This window comes from Myotis yumanensis, unplaced genomic scaffold (assembly GCF_028538775.1).
Source record: "Myotis yumanensis isolate MYYU_CA2020_CCGP unplaced genomic scaffold, mMyoYum1.0.hap1 SCAF_15, whole genome shotgun sequence".
NCBI classification, from domain to species: domain Eukaryota; kingdom Metazoa; phylum Chordata; class Mammalia; order Chiroptera; family Vespertilionidae; genus Myotis; species Myotis yumanensis.
In genome coordinates, this window is record NW_027223766.1 from 51,232,481 (window position 1) to 51,246,363 (window position 13,883).

General features: G+C 56.9%; 1 protein-coding gene across 2 annotated transcripts in view; it reads right to left on the reverse strand.

The window, feature by feature from the left end:
* Positions 1–13,883, reverse strand: part of ZFAT (zinc finger and AT-hook domain containing) — a 57,082-nt gene that overhangs the window by 17,959 nt on the left and 25,240 nt on the right. For both annotated transcript variants that reach the window (XM_070392384.1, XM_070392383.1), the window contains 3 exons: positions 11,130–11,280; positions 7,108–8,486; positions 6,145–6,377 (listed from right to left, as the gene is read on the reverse strand). In XM_070392384.1, coding sequence (XP_070248485.1) covers positions 6,145–6,377; positions 7,108–8,486; positions 11,130–11,280 — 1,763 coding nt within the window. The remainder of the gene's footprint in view (positions 1–6,144; positions 6,378–7,107; positions 8,487–11,129; positions 11,281–13,883) is intronic.

Below are 13,883 nucleotides of genomic sequence, written 5' to 3' on the forward strand. Positions count from 1 at the left end.
CTCCACAGCGGCCAGGGAACGAGGCCACCCCGGGTCAGAGGGAGGGCTGGGCTCAGTGAGAGGTGGCAGTCCTGCAGAGGTGGCCAGGCTGCAGGGGAGGGCTCGGCCTCGCGTCTCCACACAGGCCAGCGCACACCGCGTCCCCAGCGCTCAGGGCACGGCGTGCACGGGGGTCAGAGAGGAGAGTGTAGGAGACTCTTCGTGTACAGCATTGTTGTGCTCATGTTACAGATTAAGAAACTGAGGCCATGTCGGAGCCGAGTGTGCGGGTGCCCAGCTGGGCTCCCCCGCCCAGAGCCAAGTCCTGCCCAGGCTGCAGGGAGGCCCTCACCCGGCCCGGCCGCCGCCTCACCGGCTAATCCTAATGACAAACCAAAGGCCTTACCAGCAGAGAAGACCACAGGCCGGTATCGCCATGAACACAGATGCGAACCTCCATAGAACGTGAGCACATCAAGCCCAACGGCGCATGAAGGAACCCTACACCGAGACCAAGTGGGGCTGGTCCAGGGTAGGCTGGGCGTGTGGGGGAGGGGCACACGGGGAATCTGTACCTTCTGCTCAATTTTGAACCTAAAACTGCTCTAAAAAGTAAAGTGTGTCCAAACAGCACATCCAGTGCCCAGCACGGCGAGTGCTGGATGAGTGTGACGACGCTGCTGGGTGGGCGTGGCTGTGTTCCCGCAGCTCAGCCTCAGAGGACAGACCCTCGGGGCCAGACTGCCTGGTGGACTCGCAGGACGCCCCCGGAGGCTGGTACTCCCAGAGCACACTTAAGAAAAGGGTACTTTGTATTTAAAAACAAAACAGCCCTGGTCAGTTTGGCTCAGTGGCTACAGCATCGGCCCGCGAACTGAAGGGCCCCGGGTTCGATTCTGGTCAAGGGCACGTACCTTGGTTGCAGGTTCCCCAGCAGCCCTGGTTGGGGTGCGTGCAGGAGGCAACCGATCAACCAATTGACGTGTCTCTGTCACATTGATGTTTCTCTGTTTCTCCCTCTCCCTTCCACTCTCTCTAAAAAAATCAATGGAAAAATATCCTCAGGTGAGGAGTAACAAAAATAAAAACAAAACATAAAAAAATAAAACGAATAACCAAGTCCCTCCGAACAACCAACTGCTGTGGATGCATTTCACACCTCTGGGGCCCAAGCCTGCCCGCCAGGCCCAGGTGTCCGGGGTGCGGGCAGCCAGCGCGAGGCCCAGCCAGCGCCCAGGACTTCTGCCCAGACCGCATCACGGCCCCAGGCTTCTGTGTGCTCCCGTCACTGTCCTCTGCCCCCACCCTCCCAGGTCACCTCGGCCTCCCGCATGGCACACCTCGCACAATGTCACCGTGACATCTGAAGGATGCGTGGGCCCGGCACCCACCCGGAGGAGACCCGTCACGCCCACGTCCTCAGAGCTGACGGAGGCTCTCAGAAGCTTTGAAGGAGTTGGCGGTGATCTCCCCTGAGTCCTTGGTATTTGATTTTTTTTCCTTTTAATCTCTGATCGTCTGAAAGCAATTTATCTCAGAGCTTATCAGGGCCCCTCATTTCCCGATGCCTTTGAAGGCAGGCGGAAGGACATGGGCGGTGGGAAAGGGTGCGCTCTTAGAACTCATTTATTTCTTTTTCAAAACCTCCGCTCCGTACCGGAGATGAAAACCCGGACTGACAAAGCAAACTTAAAAAGCGCGGTGGTTAAAGCCTTCCTGGCAGAGGCAGCTGATGCAAGCTGCACGCCGTGATGGCGGTGACAGAGCCCGGCCCTGGGAGCTGCGTGTTCCCAGGGAAAGTGACCTTCAGAGCAACACAAGACTCTGAAAGGAGGGAGGCAGCAGCTGGAGGCCACGGCCACGGCCCGCGGTGCAGCCCCCGGGCTCACTCTGGGCAAACCTCGCCTCGGTCTACACCCCTGCGCCACCAGATGTGTTAACTGGCCTGAGTACACCTATGGAACATCTGAAATTAACTTAGAAACATAAGGTGGGAGACTGCACTGAACACTGTCTCAGGGACCAAAGGCCGCGGCTACGGTACCGGTACCGCCGCCCTCTGCGGACTCAGCCCTTCGTTCCTTTGCCCCGAGGACAAAGGCGTGAGCCACTGAGCCACCCGCAAGGAGCAACAACACCCAGAGCCCAGTCCTCACCGAGGGACACGCAGGACGGAGGAGGCAGGACAGGGGATGCTCCCACTGTGAACAGTGAGGAAGGAGCCGGAATCGGGCTCCCTTCGGGATTTCAGCTCGAGGGTCTCCCTTCACCCGCAGCGGCTCTGCTCTGCCAGGCCGCGCCCCTGTGGTTCGGGCCCCGGGCAGCTGCCAGGAAGCTGCTCTGTGCAGGGGACACTCTGGTGGCCCGAGGTCCCCGGTTCTGGGGACACGCGCCCGTGGGCGACACAGAAACGAACTGGCCTGTGACCAGGTAAGAAAGGTCCACCTTCCCGTCGCCCGGGAAAGGAACAGCTGTGTCCCATCATTCAAGGTCGGAACATTTCCCTCCACTTGGAGGAAGGAAACCACCGCGGACGGACCACGACTCCCAGAGGGACTGGCGGCAGCTCCCTTTCCTTCCTCTGCTTTGCTGGCACCGATCGTTGGTTGACTTTTTAAATTAGTTCACCTTTATAGCCGAATAAACGGTGCCCTGACAGGTCAGTGACTGACAAACATGTCACTTCGCCACCCCGCACACACTGACACATAAACGTACGGAAACACAGGTCTCAAAAATAGCACTTGCCTGGCCTAAGTACACCTATGAAACATTTGAAATTAACTTAGAAACATAAGGTGGGAGATGCGGATAATTTCTGTTTTGTTCGATCCCCTTTCCTTTAGGGTAGTAGCCAAGGTCCACCGAACGCAGTGAGCGGCCCCGTAAGGGATCGGGAATGGACCGTGACTCAGGCCAGAACACAGGCCGACCTCCTTATTCTACACGTTTTCTAACTTAGCCCTCACCACCCCAAGAATAGGACAGGGGCGTCATGTCCATTTCACAGATGAGAAAAGTGAGGCTCCAGGAAGCTAAGCGGTCACCCTAGATCCCAGACGTGGACGCGTGGTCTGCCTCCAGCCTGCCAGAACCCCAAGCCCCTCTCGCTGTACGAATAGCGTCTTCTCTCAAGACTCCCTTCCCCATGTTGGCACAGGGGTCCCGACATGTCCCCGACCAAGACCCTGCCCAGGCCCCACGTCTCCTGATTCCAGTGCAGCCCTGACTGTACATCACACCGTCTAGTTCAGCGGTTCTCAACCTGTGGGTCGCGACCCCTTTGGCGGCCGAACGACCCTTTCACAGGGGTCGCCTAAGACCATCCTGCATATCAGATATTTACATGACGATTCATCACAGTAGCCACATTACAGTTATGAAGTAGCAACGAAAATAATTTTATGGTTGGGTCACAACATGAGGAACTGCATTTAAAGGGCCAGCAGGTTGAGAACCACTGGTCTAGTTGCTAACGGAGGGAGAGGTGCCAGGAAGCAGCCGTGTTAAGTGGGTGCACACCTTCCAACCCCTCGGCGGACCCTGGGCTGAGAAACGGCTGAGTCCCCGGGAACGAAACCCAGCACCCTGAGCCCTGCCACAACGGGAACAGACCGGGCCCAGGTCCACTGGGTGGCGGCTCCTTTTCAATGTCCTCACTTTGCACGGCATGGGAATCGTAGGGGAGGGTCCGGCGGGCTTTCAACACCCCTGGCCTCAGCCCCGAGGCTCACAGTGAGAACCAAGACCCAGGCTGACATGAGGACTCGCCCCCCTCAGGGGAGCACCCCTTCCCCACCCACCCAGCCCCGCCCTGGCATTGTCTGCACCCCGCTTTCCATCTCGAAGCTCACCCAGCCACCTCGGAGGACGGGGGGCAGCACAGTCACTCCACCTCCGAGTGCCCAAACCAAGAGGGGCCCCTTGGGCGGAGATTCATAACCACAGAAAGTGGACAAGAGAAGCTTCTTAAACGCCAGGTCATCAAGAAAAACGAAAGCCCATGAGTTGGGGCTGAAGGGCTGAGAGCAGGTCCCTGACACCCCATTGCCTGTGACCCCTGGGATGTGGCAATTCCCCCATCCAGGGGCCAGAACATAGCTGGGGGGACCCCGAGTCCCTCCGACACATGCACAGGGCATGGAAAAACAGGCCCGGACTGTGAATCTCTCCTCCAGCTTCCTCCTCTCATCAGGCCCAAGTCCGTGTTTGAAAACCCAGAGCACCACGTTCCGAAATGAACGATGGAACAGTAGGAACAGGGTGACAGCCGCCTGCCTGTGATGCGCTCTGCGCCGGGCTGTGCGGGCAGCTGCCTGTCCTTCCTCACTCCGCCCTCCCTGAGGATGGGTCAACTGAGGCCCGGTCCTGTGATTCGTCCTGAGGCTGAGTGGGGCGGCAGTCTGGGTCCTGGGATGAATGGCGACACCCCACGCTCCCTGAGAATCCTGTTCAGTGTCGGCCTCCCTCCCTCCTGGCTTCACAGGCATTTCTGGCAAAGTCACAATAATGCCTCCTGACACCTGGTTCCCGGCCCCGGGGAACCTGGAAGCCACACCAACCTGTTAGCCATTCTCGAAGGAAACAGGACCGAGTAGCAGGCAGAACCAGGCGACAGGCAGCCGCTGACACACAGCCAGCCAGCACTGAGCGAGTTCCTCAGCTGGAGCATTCCATTCTCACCTCCCATTGACTCCAGGGATCTATATACACGCACAAACACACGTGTGCATGTGTACATGTGTGTGCTGTTGGTAGTTGTGTTTCATGGATGTGTACATGTGTGTATTAGACTTATCGAGGGATCACGTCATAAGTTATATAAATGTCTAACCACTATGCTGTATATTTGAAACTAGTATAATATCGAATGTCAACGGGAAGTGAAAAAAGTCATTTAAAAAAACACGTGTGTGTACATATACATGTGTATATGTGTGTGTGCGTATATATACCTGTGTATGTGCGTACGTAAGACAGATATGTACTTTTTAATACAGATTTCATACAGAGGGCCGCGCAGGAAGGACAAGTGACACCCAAGGCCACACAGCCTGTGCAGTGCTGGAGACAGGATTCGAATCCAGGTTCCTAACCCCAGAGGGCATGTTCTCGCCCACCCACAAAACCTGGGCAACCCTGACGTCACCCTAATGGCAACATGCCACAGTGTTTGGTGCCAGGAAACGGTGGCATGACATCCAGTCTCCAAAGCCTCGCTTTGTGCCGCCTGAGGCATAGGAAGGCTGCCATGGAAACGAGCCCCACCAGGGCCCGCCGTGCCCCCGACACCGTCTCAAATCACTCCCAACTGTCATCCCAACTAGATGAGTCGCAAAAATAAATAGTCATGCGCTGTTATACAATCTCCCACCAAAGAAGTGAACAGATTTACCATCGTGAATATGAACCGCACCTTGAATAAACACATCGCTTTTTTAAAAATAAAATTGCTGGCCCGGCCAGTTTTGCTCAGCGATTGAGCATTGACCCATGAACCAGGAGGTCACGGTTCGATTCCTGGTCAGGCACATGCCCGGGTTATGGCTCGATCCCCAGTAGGGGGCGTGCAGGAGGCAGCCAAACAATGATTCTCTCTCATCATTGATGTTTCTATCTCTCCTTCTCCCTTCCTCTCTGAAATCAGTAAGAAAATATTAAAAAATAAAATGAAATGAAAATAAAATTGCTTCACTGATACTCTCTTGATTTCCTACAAATAACACAACCGTTAGACAACCGTGTTCGTCACGGTTCAGTGTGCTCTGACTATGAACCAATCGCCTCATTATCACTTGGCAGGCTTCATCTAATTGCCTCCTTCAACAACTCCGGTGGCAGCTACGGGGACGACGTTACCCCTGTTAGTATTCCTAACACATCGCTGAGAGAGCTGGCTTTCCTTCTGTTCTGCAGACTCTCTCCGATGCTGAACATTTTGCACAGAAAGCAACTTTATTCCCTCTAATCTTTTTTTTTTATCAAACTGGAGGCTCTCCTGGAAGGCCCTGGGAAGGCGGAGAGCCTGCGTGGTGAGAAGGCCTCTCGGTTCAGGGTGGACGCTGACACACTGGATGGACACGAAGCGGGGACACCTCCATTGGCATGAAGGTGAGCAAGCCATGAGCACCCAGGGGAGACGGGCTGCCCCCGGCTTCTACTTACCAGCTCTGTGTGCACTTTAAGGTGGGCCTGCAGCTTATATTTATCTGGAGTCGAGTAGTCACAGCCGTCAGTGGGACACTTCAGCAGGATGTTACTGTGTTTCTGAATGACATGGCGTTTAAGGCAGTTTTTGGTGATGGAGGAATAATGACACTGGGAGCAATGATACAGATGTTCCCGGGTGTGGGTGCGGACATGCATGTCAAAGTGCACTTGGTACCAAAAAAGTTTGCCTAAAAAAACACGCTCACGTGAGAACAAGGAAGTTTCTTTTATGCTGAACTTGACTCTTTTTCACATTATTACTGTTTAGTAACTACTGTATTTATCTGCGTCTCCTGCTGGTCCGGGTTCCCCTTCACACTTTCCGCCACATTTCTGTCTGGAATTTACTTTTCAGAGGCGGGAGCCTGCAAACATTAAAGGTGCTACGTTTCTCGCCTGAGGTCAGAGCCAGGAGGGGACCCTTTAGGTGCCAACCACTGTGATGCACACACATATATCGAAGGGTCTCTGGACGCCAGGGACTCTGGGGTCCCTGGTCCAGAGCTGGGCCTCCTGCTCCTGCCCTGCCAGCTCTCGGGCGGAGGCCAAGCCTGCTCTGTGTCTGGAAGGTTCTATCGGGGGCTCCCTGCAAAGCGCTGCAGCCTCATCCGTGCCCTCTCTGCTCCTCTGGACCTCGGCCACACGTAAAGCCCTACGGGACCCACGGCCCGGGCCAGCAGGAAGCTCTCCTTGGGTAGCACCCTGGCAGAGGCGGGCAGGGCCTCTGCATGCCGCCTGAGCCCATACTTCGCTGTCCCTCACCCTGGCCGCCTCCGCAAGGACCTCACCGCGGGGCCACCATCGCTCTGGAAAGGAGGGTCAGCTCTCGGGAGAGAAGTGGGCTCACAGCGAGAACGAGGTGACCCGAGCGAGGTGGGGGGTGGCGGGAGGCCCCCAGCGCCCCGCCGCCTCTCTTACCGCAGTATTCACACTCCAGGTCCCCGTACACCTTCCGGATCCTCTCGCACAGGCCGGGGTCCATCCGCCTCTTGGCCAGGCCGTCCAGGATCCGCAGGAAGGCGTTCATGTTCGCCCGGCGCTCGGGGCCGGGGCCGCAGAAGTCCGGCGGGCGCAGGGCCGTGGCCTCCTCACCGGTGACCAGAGGAAGGTCCGCGGCCTCTGCTGGGTCTGACCCGAGACACCTGTTGGGATCCGGCCCGTGGGACGGGGGGCTCTCGGCGCCTTGGGTGTCCTGGTTGGCGGCAGGGCTTCCGGCCGTGGGCAGCAGGGGGGTGACTTCTGCGCCCTGAGACTGGACGGAGCCTCCGGGCTGGGGGTGCGGGGTCCTCCCGGGAGCAGGGTCTTCGCCAGAGGAGGTACCGCTTTTCAACAACAACTCATCCGACACCGCCCCTTGCGAGGGAAGGCCCGAGGAGCCCCCCGCGGCTGCCGGCTCGCAGGGGGGCAGGGCAGTGCCTCTGGCCAGCGCAGGCTCCTGCAGCGGGGCCTCCGGCTCCCTCCGGCCCGGCTGGGGCTCCACCTCCTCCCTGGGTGCACTGGCCCCCTGGAGGGCAAGCCCCTCCTCGGCGAGCGGCAGCCGGCTGCCCAGCGCCTCGGGCTGGATGTCCCCGCCGGGCTCCAGCAGGCAGAAGCTCTGGTTGATGGAGCTGGTGAAGGCCGCGGCCTCGGGGGCGGCCCCGTGCACCTCCCGGATGTGGGCGCGCAGGCGGATGGAGCTGACGAACTTCTTGAGGCACAGGGCGCACACGTACACGAAGGGGTGCTTCCGCACGTGCAGCTCCAGCGCCTGGTACTTGGTGGCCCCGTGGCCGCAGAGCTCGCAGGCGAAGGGCCACTGGTCCCCGTGCACCAGCATGTGGCGGTCGCGGTCCAGCTCGTTCTTGAACTTGCGCTCGCAGACGTGGCAGTCGTAGAGCAGCTGCCGCTTGCCCTCGCGGGTCAGCAGGCGGAGCCCGTCCAGGGCCTCGCGCACCTGCGGGTCCTGCGGGTCGTGGGCGTCGCGCACGTGCTTGATGAGGTTCTTGACGTCCGAGTACTTCTTCTTGCAGAAGCGGCAGTGCTGCTTGACCTTCTTGTGCACCCGCTCCACATGCACCTTGAGGTGGCCCTTGCTCAGGCAGGTGAAGGCGCAGAGGTCGCAGGAGAACTTCTCGCCCGTGTGCTTGCGCAGGTGCACGTTGAGGTTGGCCTTGATGGCGCTGGCGTAGCTGCAGTGCGCGCAGGCGTAGGGCTTCTCGTTGGTGTGGATGCGCAGGTGGGCCTGCAGCGAGTGCTTGAACTTGAAGACCTTGTTGCAGTACTCGCAGGTGAAGATCTTGAGCTGCGTGGGCCCGAGCCTGGGGACAGACACGGCACCGTTACCGCCGGGGACTCGCCTGAACCAGACATCGAGGGCCCAAAGGGGAACCACGCGGGATTGAGCGTGGACGGGTGACACACACACACACACACTCATGCACTCATCAGCGGGCAGGACTGGAGGAGCGGGGAGGGCACAGGGATGGAAGGGGGGTTCCCTGTGGTGGTGGGGGTTGGGGGGGGCAGGTCAGCACTCAGTTGGGCCTCAGTGTGTGTGATGATGGCAATGCGAGCAGGTGGAGAGAGAGAGATGCAGCTAACCCGGGTGAGGGTGGGTGGGAAGGAGCTGGAGCAGAGAGGTCTGTGTCCAGGCCCAGAACAAGAAGGTGGGAGGAGGAAGAGGAACGCAGCTCACTGCATGCACCCTGAGCAGCTGAGTGTGGCCCACACAGGTTGCCTTGTCCTTAAATTAAACATATGAATGGACTGCAGTCCGCAGACACTGGAGGGTACAGCTCAGGGGGGAACGAAAATACTCAAATGTGAACGCTGCTGGCCCGCCAGCACCCGAGGCTAATTCAAGCGAACACATTTGGACCTTTCTCAAATGACAGAGGCGTCCAGGAGGCGACATTTAATTCGGTGCAAAGGGCTCCCAAGGCAGGAACCCCAGATTCATGGCGTTGACTAAGTAAACACATCACGGAGTTTCCTTCTGTAATGCAAGAGCTAAGTGGTCACTGGATCGATTCCTGATCAGGGCATATGCCTGGGTGGTGGGCTCAATCCCCCGTGGGGGGAGTGCAGGAGGCAGACAGTGTGAGAACCACTCTCACATCCATGGTTCTGTCTCTCCCTCTCCCTTCCTCTCGAAAAAGCAAAAAATAAATAAAAATTAAAAAGCAAGATACAAAATTCCTCATAAAATACAACCTCAATTTTATAAAATATATGGCCTATAAGTGACACCAATAAATGTTTATTTAAAAAATAATAATAAATAAAATATATGGCTTGAAAAAAGCCTGGAAGGAAATACATTAAAAATCTTAACAGTGCTTATCTTAGGGTAGTGAAATTACAAATGATTCTTTTAAATACTTTTCTGGACTTCCAAAATTTTCTATATAATAAATCTGTACCCTACTTGTATGAGAACCTAACTGATAGAACCTAATGGACATATTGCTGTACCCTAAAAGTTTCTATCTATAGTTTACAAAGCAAAATAGTCATACAAAAGCCTTTCGTAACTATAATCGTGCGTGACAGTAGAAACACAGCCTAGATCTGTTAATTAAATATTGAATATATCTCCCTGTAATTGAACTAGCATTTAGTTGAACCCCCGCAACAGGCCTTGAAATACAATGAAGGTAATTAGCTCAGGTCTACAAATCACCCTGCGCTGAGACCAGAATGATCTTCAATTTATTCCATTACAGTTTTGCCAAAGGAAGGAGTATTGCCACCACTTCATCGATAAACACCGTTGTTCAATCTGCAAGAGGGTGGACTGAGGCTGGGGATGAACGCAGCGGCCACGGCATCATGTTCCGGTACAGTAAGAGCACCGCATGCGCCAGACACGCCACGTGTTTCATCACCCAATCCCCCCACTGCACGGAGCCAGACTCCCCCGGACACACGGCTGGTGTTGCGGACTCGGAGGCGAGACCCCCTGCCGCAGGTCACGGGAGAACGACAGCTGCATCGGCAGCCGCCATGTCGGGTCCCTCACACCCCCCGTCCCTGACACGTCACAGGTGTGCCATCTGCTGAGCTGACCTCCAGTAGAAGAGTCTAGAGCCGCCCAGGTCCAAGTGGCACTAACGCTTGTCCTCTCTGCAAGACGCCCCCTTCCCTCTCCCACACACAGAGGGGACCCCAGAAAAGCCTCCTCGGGGCTCAGCGTGCTGCCGCCGCAGGTACACACACAGCCGACCGGCCAGCGGCCTGTGCAGACCACACACTCCCTCCCTGGGCTGCAGACTGGCCACAGAGGGCTTGATTCTTCAGTTAAGTCAAGAAGCCAATGTCCTTGCCCTGCCAGTTTGGCTCCGTGGATGGAGCGTCGGCCTGCAAACTGAAGGGTCCCAGGTTCGATTCCCGTCAAGGGCACAAGCCTGGGCTGCAGGCTTGATCCCCGGTGGGGAACGTGCAGGAGGCAGCCAATCAATGATTCTCTCTCATCATTGATGTTTCTCCCTCTCTCTTCCTCTTTGATATCAATAAAAATATTTTTTTTAAAAAAGAAACCAATGTCTTTGCCCTGGCCAGCATGGCTCAGTTGGTTAGGTGTCATCCCATGCCCAGGAGGTTGCTGGTTAGGGCACGTGCCCGGGTGGTGGGCTTGATCCCTGGTAGGGGGCGTGCAGGAGGCAGCTGTTCGATGGTCTACTCCAAGCATGTCAAACTCATGGCTGGCGGGCCGCATGGCTAAGGCATGCAGCCTGCTGGCCACGAGTTTGACATGCTTGTTCTCCTCTTCACATAGATGTTTCTCTCACTCTCAGTCTTTCCTCTCTCTGTAAATATCAATAACCATTAAAAAAAATAAAGAAAGAAAGAAATCATGTCCCGTACAAAGCAGGGCCCTGCTAACCTAGCGTGCTGTGCTCGCGCCCTCTGTGGGGACACTGGCGCCAGCCTCGCTGAGTCACACAGAACCGGCACGGTACCTGCTGGACTTCATGGGCTGCTCATACGGTGTCTGCTGGATGGCGTACTCCTGGTACCCTCTCCGAGGCGCCAGGTCCGCGGAGGTGGCCTCAGGGCTTGTGGCTCCTGTTTCTGGGGGCCCCGCCTCCACTGGAATAATCTTGGTGGCACCTGAGGTGGAGGCACAAGGCACCGCATGTTAGAGAGGAGCCGTGAGCGGCCCCGCCCCAGCCTGGCGCAGGAGCAGAGCCTGGGGAGTAGGGTTCCTTACTGCCCGGTACCCTGCATGGCATCAGTTTCCCTTCAGTTCATACATGTAACATGTGTGCATGTGATTGGGGGGGCACTTTTTCTAATAGCCTATCAAAGCATCCTGAGGTCCATTTTCACTTGATCTATTAACTAAAAACACAAACATATTGATAGATACATGCGTATGTTTACCCGCAGTGCGTTACATGAATCACATGTGGGACTGCATAAAAGTCAACTGGCATCGGGACCGTGTAAGCAGTGGGATCAGCTGGCCAGCGGTGAACAGGCAGGCAGGCGGCCTGGGTCCATCCCCATAGGGCCTTCCCCACCACTCGGGCCTCTGCTTCACCCAGGAATCACACAAAGGTCGCTGCCCTGCATTCTACATGGGAAATGGCCCAAGGCCTTTTAGAGTAGCGGACACTTTGTACGCGTGTACATGCGGGTGCATACACGCACATGCATGTATCGAGTGCAGTAAAGGAGAGGCTCTGGCCTACCCTGTTTCTGTGACAGCGAAGGCAATGAATCACCCCTTCACTCCCACTGACAGGCATCTCAGAGCACTAGTCAGCTTCTCAGACGGTATTGTGGCCACTTCCCCCAGACCCACACTGCTTTGGGGGGGGGGGGAGGCAGGTAAAGTGGCTTTCCAGAAAGTTCCAGTCACCAACTTTTATCAGGATCATTCTCTATTTGTCCCTGTACCCGGCACTGAGGTATTAAGAGGCATTTATTCAGCACTTTCACGTTAAATAATGAGTCACTGTTAGCACTGAAAATAGATGCTTAAAAGGCTGCAGCTATTTTTAAAATCTTAAACTTGATTTTTATTTGACACCAATCACTCCAAATGGATTGGAAAAAATACACCATTATTTTACTTTGGAATCTACGATCACAAACTGCTTTTAGTCTAACCCTTCCTGGAAGAGACCTTTTTTAAAAAGTAGTAAAATATGTCCACTTGCTACTTTCTGTGAAAGGAGAGGCAGACAGAAATGCCCAGTATTGTAAGCACTTGAGGAGCCCGCTAAACCGCACAAGGGGACGAGGGCAGAGGGAACCACACACTTAGGGGTGAGGGGAGGGCGTCCAGGAGAGGGGGTCGGAGCAAAGAGAAGCTTGTGGTTGGCACTGCTCCTGGTGGGGAAGGTAAGGGAGGGAGGAGAGAGGAGGGGAAGGAACGGGAGGGGAGGGAAAGGGAGGAAGAGGTGGCTGCAGCCAGTGGCCACAGCAGCAGCCCTGGCACCTTTCCTCTCTACCTGCCCCACAGCAGCCCTGGCAGTGACACTCTGCTGCGGCCCTGATTCATGGGTGATTAAACGGCGAGCCCGACAGTGAGCGAGCTGCCCAGGATCCCAGGCAGCCCTGGCACAGCCTCGCCCAGAGACTCTCGTGCTGTCACTCCTCAACTCTCGTGGTCACCTGGGGTGGGTCACCTGGGACAGGTCACCTGGGACGGGTCACCTGGGGTAGGTCACCTGGGACGGGTTACCTGGGACGGGTCACCTGGGACAGGTCACCTGGGGTAGGTCACCTGGGACGGGTCACCTGGGACAGGTCACCTGGAGTAGGTCACCTGGGATGGGTCACCTGGAGTAGGTCACCTGGGACGGGTCACCTGGGATGGGTTACCTGGGACAGGTCACCTGGGGTAGGTCACCTGGGACGGGTCACCTGGGACAGGTCACCTGGAGTAGGTCACCTGGGATGGGTCACCTGGAGTAGGTCACCTGGGACGGGTCACCTGGGGTAGGTCACCTGGGACAGGTCACCTGGAGTAGGTCACCTGGGACGGGTTACCTGGGATGGGTTACCTGGGACAGGTCACCTGGGGTAGGTCACCTGGGACGGGTTACCTGGGATGGGTTACCTGGGACAGGTCACCTGGGGTAGGTCACCTGGGACGGGTTACCTGGGATGGGTTACCTGGGACGGGTTACCTGGGGTAGGTCACCTGGGGTAGGTTATCTGGGACGGGTCACCTGGGATGGGTCACCTGGGGTAGGTCACCTGGGACGGGTCACCTGGAGTAGGTCACCTGGGGTAGGTCACCTGGGGTAGGTCACCTGGGACGGGTCACCTGGGATGGGTCACCTGGGGTAGGTCACCTGGGGTAGGTCACCTGGGACGGGTCACCTGGGACAGGTCACCTGGGGTGGGTCACCTGGGACGGGTCACCTGGGGTAGGTCACCTGGGACGGGTCACCTGGGGAAGGTCACCTGGGGTGGGTCACCTGGGACGGGTCACCTGGGACAGGTCACCTGGGGTGGGTCACCTGGGACGGGTCACCTGGGGTAGGTCACCTGGGGTGGGTCACCTGGGACGGGTCACCTGGGGTGGGTCACCTGGGACGGGTCACCTGGGGTAGGTCACCTGGGACGGGTCACCTGGGATGGGTTACCTGGGACGGGTCACCTGGGGTAGGTCACCTGGGACGGGTCACCTGGGATGGGTTACCTGGGACGGGTCACCTGGGGTAGGTCACCTGGGACGGGTCACCTGGGGAAGGTCA